The sequence below is a fragment of the Glycine max genome, chromosome 15 (genome assembly GCF_000004515.6).
Source record: "Glycine max cultivar Williams 82 chromosome 15, Glycine_max_v4.0, whole genome shotgun sequence".
NCBI classification, from domain to species: Eukaryota; Viridiplantae; Streptophyta; class Magnoliopsida; order Fabales; family Fabaceae; genus Glycine; species Glycine max.
This window is the reverse complement of record NC_038251.2, coordinates 9,402,092-9,410,376: the sequence shown is the minus strand read 5'-3', so window position 1 is coordinate 9,410,376 and position 8,285 is coordinate 9,402,092. Positions and strand designations below refer to the sequence as shown.

At 27.7% G+C, this 8,285-nt stretch overlaps 2 protein-coding genes across 2 annotated transcripts; one reads left to right on the top strand and one right to left on the bottom strand.

Annotated features, from left to right (window-relative positions):
- Positions 1–2,699: 2,699 nt before the first annotated feature.
- LOC102667340 (uncharacterized) lies at positions 2,700–3,047 on the bottom strand. Its single transcript, XM_006598289.1, has one exon. It carries the CDS (start codon positions 3,045–3,047, stop codon positions 2,700–2,702), a length of 348 nt encoding a protein of 115 aa, XP_006598352.1.
- Positions 3,048–6,262: 3,215 nt separating this feature from the next.
- On the top strand, positions 6,263–6,921 carry LOC100811350 (hydrophobic seed protein-like). The gene has a single exon (XM_003546215.4). It carries the CDS (start codon positions 6,302–6,304, stop codon positions 6,659–6,661), a length of 360 nt encoding a protein of 119 aa, XP_003546263.1. The 5' UTR covers positions 6,263–6,301; the 3' UTR covers positions 6,662–6,921.
- The last annotated feature ends 1,364 nt before the right edge of the window (positions 6,922–8,285 follow it).

The window sequence follows — 8,285 nt, the reverse complement described above, 5'->3', positions numbered from 1 at the left end:
TACATTACTCCTCATTTTATAAATGCCTAAATTTTCTCTTATATTTAATTATTCTAAAATTTCCAAAAAAAGAAACAGATTTTCAAAAAAAGCTATTCTATTTAGTATTTATCATTTTTTATATTTTACAAAATTTACGCAGAAATTAGAAATATAAACCGCACACAATCATTAAAAAAAAGGTTAAAATTTAATTTTCATCCTCCTATTTTTTGAAATTGTGATTTTAGTCTCTTCATTTTTTAATTGAAATATTTTATTTCTCATTTTTAAAAAATTAATAATTTTAATCTCCTTTTTATTGAAATATTTTATCTTTTACTTTTAAAAAATTCACAATCTTAATTACAATGACTAATGTTAAACGTTAATCTATATATTTTATAAATGTTGACTTACATATTTCTATTTATTATCAACGTGACAAATATTATTTTTTTAAAATTATTTAATTACGGTTAATTTATTAAAAAAGAATTAAAAAAGTACATGATCAACTTTAAACTTAACTAAGGAAACTAAGCTTTCAAAAATTTTAAAATTAAAGATAAAATACCTCAATTAAAAAATATAAAAACTAAAATGCTAATTTTTTTAAAAATAAAAAACTTATTGTCTCGATTGGCTGCGGGGATTTTAAAAGCAGATGCGTAAGATTATACACTACCTATCAGCTAGAAGCTTGTAAACACGAAATTTACTTTCCTTTTAAAGAAAGTATTTTGCGTACAATTTTACACTACAGCTCACATCAATTTATAAATACGAAATTTGAAGAAATGATTTAATTTCTTTCTTGCTACATAAAGCCCCACAATTTAATTTAGAATTTGAATTAAATAGTAAAAAAAAAAGAAATATTCGTTTCATTAGGTTGGGAAATTCACAGAGAAGCCTTATATAGTGTGGGTCTTAAAGCACAATCATAGAAAAGGAAAAATAGAAATCGAATGGTCATTTCAATTTTCCTTTAAAATGGAATTTATATATTTTAGTTAAAATTATTAGTTTCTTTTTTTATAAATTGAAAACACTTGTATTGTTTAAATTTCGGTCAAGTTTTGCTTACCAAAATAAATATTATTTGAAAGGAAAAGTGCTTATTTTGGAAAAAGTTAAAAATTAAAAATAAGTTTATTAACTAAGGATGATAAATATAAATTTTGAAGAAAATGTAAGTATAACAAAAGTTGATTAATTTAAAGCAGGTTAATATAACTATTTTAATTGTTAATCTCTATTTTTGATATTTAGTGTAATGAAATACCAAATAGCTTTTAAAAAAATATTACAAAAAAATTAAAATAATTGCTATTGGCGGTATAAGAAATGCCCTAAAAGATACAAAAGAGAAATAGACCACTCACAAAACTGAAGTTGTTATGAGATGGTTAAGTAATATTTGAGGAAGTTTGATCCCAAATATCTAGTAACCACCAAACACAACAGAACGTGAGAGTCATGAACATAGCAATGCAACCCAATACAAAAGATAAAACCCAGGCTAGGGCGAATTCCCTTCACAAAACAGAACACCATCTTCTCCGTCCCCTAACAAGCCCAATATCACCCCTCACCCATGTATCAAGAAAGTATTTGATTTATCCTGCCACTGATAAACCCAATGCTGGAAAACATGACCATTCATTAAAAGAATTGCCTTGAAACCTTTCATCTTAGCTTTTAAACATGCCGAAGATTGCAACTTTATCTCTTCTAAAACCTTCTCTGAGTCCAATTGTCCTTTTTTGAAAATGATGTTGTTCCGATTCCGCCAAATGACCCATACTGCTGCCACCCTCACTGCTTTCCACGCCTGAGTTGTGGATTTTTTTTTTCCTAAACCAAAATATTTAATGAAACATGTTGAACTGGAGGAGGAGGAAAAACATGTTGAGGGGTTTAAATATTGAAGGAGAATGAATGGATTATCCACAAAGGGTCCAGGAAGAGGCTAAAAAAAAAGTCTTTGGAAAAATATTTTGTGAGGAAGGTGGGATGAGATCAAGGTTGGAGGGTGTTACCTTTAAGAAATTTTCAGATGAAGACAATATAATGTTGATGTCTAGATTTTAATAGAAGAAGTAGAAATCATGGAAGCAATGTGGGAATGTGGCAGTGCAAAATGTCTGGGATCGGATGAATTTAATTTCAAGTTCATCAAAGCTTTTTTGAACAACAAGAATGAGGATTTTTGGAGGTCTTCGGAGGAATTTCATGGGCTAGCTTGGAAGATATATTTCAGGCCAATTTCTCCAGTAGGAAGAATATACAACATTTTGGCTAACATATTAGCTAATAAATGGAAGGTGTTTCCTGGAGTGATTGATTAGAGTCGGGAGCAGATAGTATATATTATTGGATATACTAACAAATTATTATTGCTCTGAGAAATTTTGGATTCAATTCTTCTAAGGAAGATTTTAAATTTTTTAACAGAAATTAATTATAAATAAAATTTATAAATATTTCACACTAATATTATTATAAAAAGAAATATTACAACATATGGACGCTTGTTTATTGGGAAATAGTATAGTTAGCTAGGCAGTGTCCACTAGCATTATATTATGCACGAGTTGGTGACGTCCTTAACTTGAACCAGGTACGTACGTACAGTACACAGAAAGAAACACCAAGATACGAAGGAAGTAGCTGAATATGATGATGGATATATGTGAAACATGCATATTCTGTTCCTAATCTTGTTGGCAATTGTAGTCGAAAATAGTGTTGTTGCGTCCACAGGCGCTAAAAAGTATTTGCGCGAGTATTTCAGTGGCTAGTGGAGGAAGGATCCCAAGTGACACTGCGCGGCAAAAGCAAAAAGCGCCACCAATTATAGGAAGAGCGGCGACTGCGGTGCAGCACTGATTGCTTATTATGCTAACACCCAAACCAACATTGGAACACTCAATCAAATCAGGGCACCTGATCTGACTGCTAGGGTCATCATTTTGGGCAGGGAAAGAAGGATTGAAGCTACCAATCATGGAAAAGAAAAGGAGGTTGAGGGAGAGGAGAAAAGCCACACCCTTGGGACCCATTAATATTTCCAAATAGATCTTATAGTGGATGATCGATGAGTTTCTCTTGAATCAACCACTGATGTTGCTAGCTGAACTTTGCCAGAGAATTTATAGGCCAAGGATCTCTCTCGAATGAATTAATTTCTTAAATCAAATTAAGTTTTAAATATGTTTCAAATCCTTAATAAATTAACGGATTTTATTTTAAATTTTTAATAATTTTTTCCGTTAAATTTATAATAAAATTTTAATTTTAGTCATTATTATTTTATTTTAATCATTATAATATATCAATTTTTTTTATTTTTATCGTTAAAATATATAGATCTTTTGTTATTAGTTTCTATAAAATAATTTTGAAAAACTAGGACAAAATGAATAAAATATTATAAGGATTAAAATAAAATAAATAAATATAATAAAAGGACTAAACCAAAATAATAATAACAACTAAAAACAAAAATTTTATTTTATTAAGAATTTAATGTAAATTTTTTTATTAAAAATATAAAATAAAATTCATTAATTTGTGAGAGATCTAAATTAAATATATTTAAACCTTAAATGTCAATATTTCTTATTTGGCACCACAAAATAATGACAACAAGATACCTTGGATTTCTCTAGTGAGCAACACCCTACAATGTTAGAAGTCTTTATAGGTTTGATTTGTCTCGACCAATCTGATCACTTTTCGAAGAACCAAGCTAATTTTCTTTGTTATATCCACCAAACATTAAATATGTCTAAGATATGCTTTGTCCAATTTTTTTTAAAAAAATAACTTTAAATATGAGATCTTATTTAAGGAATTAAGTTTAATTCTACATGCATGGACCAATGTAATACTCTGTGGCGCTTTCTAATAATACTCTTGCTACGATTGAGTGAAGTTTAATTTATTAGAACTCAACAATATTGGCAGGACTCACTTTTAAATTAAGAGAGAGAATTATTATTTGAGAAGTAAGACATATTAATATTGGTTATTAATTTTCAAAAAACTTTAGTAAATCATAGAAAAAATGAAAGAAGGAGAGCGTTAGAAAAAGTTTTGTTAGAGAAATATTATAGGTTTGTATCGATGAGAAAATTAAAAAGTGGAATATTATTTTATTGTGTATAATTAATTTTACATTGGAATAACTTATATATATATATATATATATATATATATATATATATATATATATATATATATATATATATATATATATATATATATATTATTACGTTTTTTACAAAAATGTATTTTTATTACTTGAAGAACTACTTGAGAGAATAAATTATATTGATTTGTTCATTTTAATATTAAGTTTTGCAACTAAAGTTAATTGTTTTTCTTACCGCTATTATTCAGACATCATATTGGCTATTTGATTTATTTAGGTCAATTTGAGGAAAATCATTATGGATAACGAAGCTATCCTTCCAAATCTATTGATACAACTGTATTTTCAACAAAACAAGATTATGCATTACTGGCGTGGAACAGAACCATTTGATTAATTTGGGTCAATTTGTGGGAAATCATTACGGATAACGAAGGTACTACTCTTCCGAATCTATTGATACAGCTGTATTTTTGACAAAATAAGATTATGGATTAATTGTGTAAAAAAATCCATTTCATGTATTTTTTTATTTGTGAACCAAGGTTTTCAGCTGAAAACAAATAATTAATCTTTCCGAAGTTGTGGAATTTATTTAAGAGGTTGACATATTGCAATACATATTTTTTATACGCGTGACAACCTACTTAAATAATAAAATCATCTATCAACTATATCAAATCATATTGGTTCACAAAAATATGTCATTTAATTTAAGTTAAATGACATATTTTGAGTTGTCTAGTCTTTAAATTTTTAATTTAAGTAATGAATGCAATGAATCACTTATAGGGTACAAACGTGATGGTTTAAATAAATAAAGAAAAACAGTGTTATTTAATTTGTAATCATAAAATAATTATCAAACTCAAAAATAAATTTTATCTCACAACTATATGTTGACATCCAACTATATTATATGGTATTGAATATTAAGCTTTAAAGGTACAACATGAAAGAAAAGTGGAAGTTGTAAAAATAAAAATGTTAATATGAATTTATGATCACACAATAAAGGATAGAATATGAAATGATTATATATATAAAAAAAAAGAATATTGTAGTAGCCATTGAAGGAGATGATAGAAAATTAACAAGTTATGATGATTTGGACACTACAAAGAAGGGTTAAAGAAACCTAAGTTAAAATAGTAAATTATACCACATTTAGTCCTGTAAAAAGAAGAAGAGAAAGATGAAAGAGTATGTTGTAGAAAATTTTCAAGAAAGATATCAAGTTAAATAATATTTTTCAAACTTTGATTTTTAATTATATCAAACAACGTTGTGTGATTCATGTAATTGGTGACCTACCTACTAGTATAAAAGTTTGTTCTCTTTGTTGTGTTGCATGTATGGAATGAATTTTAAAAAAATCCTAAATATAATTTGAAATCATTTTAAAATTATGTAAAATCATTTCGAATTATTGATCTAGATTAAACAATTACTTAGTGTAACAAGAGGATTTTTGCTTAGATTTAAACTTTAAGCTGGCTAGCACCTAGAGATTTATATTTGTAATGATCCATGACAATATCATAATTATGACAATATATGTCATAATTTAAATTTGTATTCATCTTTCTTTAAAAAATATACTTGAAAGTGTTAAATTGTACTTCAAAGATTTAGCATATTAGTTTAGTTCTTGATAATAAATTAAAATTATTATTCTAAAAAATGAGATAATTCTTTTATGTACAATTCTTCATACATAGTATCAAATGTCTTCTTCATTTTATGACACATGTCTTTTAATTTTTATATTAATAAAATTAATTTGTTATTAAATTAAATAATATTTTTAATCTCTTTAATTCTTGAATTAATATTTTTTTTTAAAAAACTAAGCATGACAAGGTATTTACAATTTACTCTAGAAATAATATACACTAATTAACACAAGAATAAGTATTTTTTAAAATAATTGTTTTTTTCATACAAACCACAAGTATCTGCAACAAAACTTCCTTTGAGTGTTTAAGAGAGTTACATACCCAAAACAGAAATGTGGGACCGTTGATCCTCACACCAATTCAATTTATTCAGACGCTCGCTTTGTGGTAATTGGCCTATAAATTGTATCCCAAACTTCAGTTAGACAACAAAAGCACTTGTTCACCAATTAAGCTTTCAAGAGACAAACTGTTTTGAAAAATGGGATCCAAGGTTGTTGCATACGTTGCCCTTCTCCTCTCCATCAACATTCTTTTCATTTCCATGGTTAGCTCCAGCAGCCACTACGATCCACAGCCCCAACCTTCTTACGTCACTGCTCTTATTACACGACCTAGTTGTCCGGATCTGAGTGTTTGCCTCAATATTTTAGGCGGGTATCTAGGAACCGTGGATGATTGTTGTGCCCTCATCGGTGGCCTTGGTGACATTGAAGCCACTGTGTGCCTTTGCATCCAACTCAGGGCCCTCGGAATATTAAACCTTAACCGTAATTTGCAGTTAATATTAAACGCCTGTGGACCAAGCTACCCGTCAAACGCCACTTGCCCCCGAACCTAAGAACAGAATATGTATGGCACTAATCACCGTATTACTTCGTATACCCTTCGTGCCTGCTACATATATATAGTGGGCACTATAATATTACCAATAAATTAACTTCCATATATAAGAATAATAATAAATAAATAAATATTTCTATACAAACACAGGTTACGTAATGTTGTTGTTCTCGTGGATGGGGATCTTATCTTCCTCCTCGCTATCTTTGTTTATCGTATTTCTGTGAAAGTTGTTCAATAAAAATCCTTTTTTCAACAGGTGATTCCTTCTCTCTCTGTCTTTCTTTTCACTTTTGTATTTTTTTTATGTATAAGGTGGCAAAAATAGACAGAAATATCGATATTGTGATAAAATTAAAATCGGTTTGCTGATATTTTAATTAGTTAGAAAAAAGAAGACATATATTTATCGTAATTCCTGTTCATGATTATAAGATCTTTTTTTTAAAATTATTTATTTTTATAAGATTATTTTCTAATCTTTAGATGTCTTATGTATTTTTATTTAATTATTTTCTCTCTAAATATTAATAAAAAATAATTAAGTAAATAAAAATATTGATATGATAATTTTAGAATAATAATAGAAATAATTAACATATTTAATGTGATTAAATAAATAAATTATTTTTTTTGAAAATGAGAATCAGTTAGAAAGAGTTTAATAGTTAGGGAAAAAACGTGAATTAATTAAGAGAATTTTATAATAAGAAAAAAAGAGTTCAATACAATACCACAATAATATATTTAACTTTCGATTAACATAGTAACAAGGGAAAAGGAAATGTAGGAACTCCGGCCCTTGTTCAAATGCTAGCTAGGAATTTGTGTCTACACTTTTCACTACTCAAAAACCCCAAAATTTTAGAATACTAATTGTTGGTGTAGAAGCAAGTATACTTAATTTATAGTCTTGGCTAGTCTTCCTTAATTGCATTATTTATTAAGCATATACAAGTATTAGTGTTCCCCTTGATATATATATATATATATATATATATATATATATATATATATATATATATATATATATTAAGGAGACGAGCATATGCTTCCCTTGATTTTTTTTTTATAAAAAAAACAATTATTAAAAATTAATTTGTATAACCCAAAAAAAGTATGACTTAAAATGATCATTGATTCGTTGAAAATAATATATTTGGCATGGATCAAAATCGGTACTACTAATTACGTAGCCTCTCTCAAAGAAATTCCTTATTAAAGCTATCCGAACTTTATTTTATGAAAAGGCATAAGGGCAATGGACAAGAGAAATTCTAACTATGTTAACACCTAAAAGCTCAACCATCACAACACGCCCAAATTAGATTAGCAAAAAAAGAAAAACACGTACAAGCCATGGGGGATCGAACCAAATCCATGAAGCACAGGATATAACAAAATCTATAAGAGGGTAAAACTAGTCTATCTTTCTGATAAAAAAAAAAAACATCTGAACAAAAGCGCCACAAATGTGGGACCGTTGATCCTCACACCAGTTTATGAAAGGAGGAGTTGGCTAAACAACACTGCCTTGTTCAATAGCTTTCAGTGCAATAATATAATATATCTACAATCTTTTTTTCGGTCAATTTATTTTCTGGGATGTTTCACATATTATT

Excerpts from the sequence above, each read along its gene's own strand:
- LOC102667340 (XM_006598289.1), bottom strand. The coding sequence starts at position 3,047 with ATGGGTCCCAAGGGTGTGGCTTTTCTCCTCTCCCTCAACCTCCTTTTC.
- LOC100811350 (XM_003546215.4), top strand. The coding sequence starts at position 6,302 with ATGGGATCCAAGGTTGTTGCATACGTTGCCCTTCTCCTCTCCATCAAC.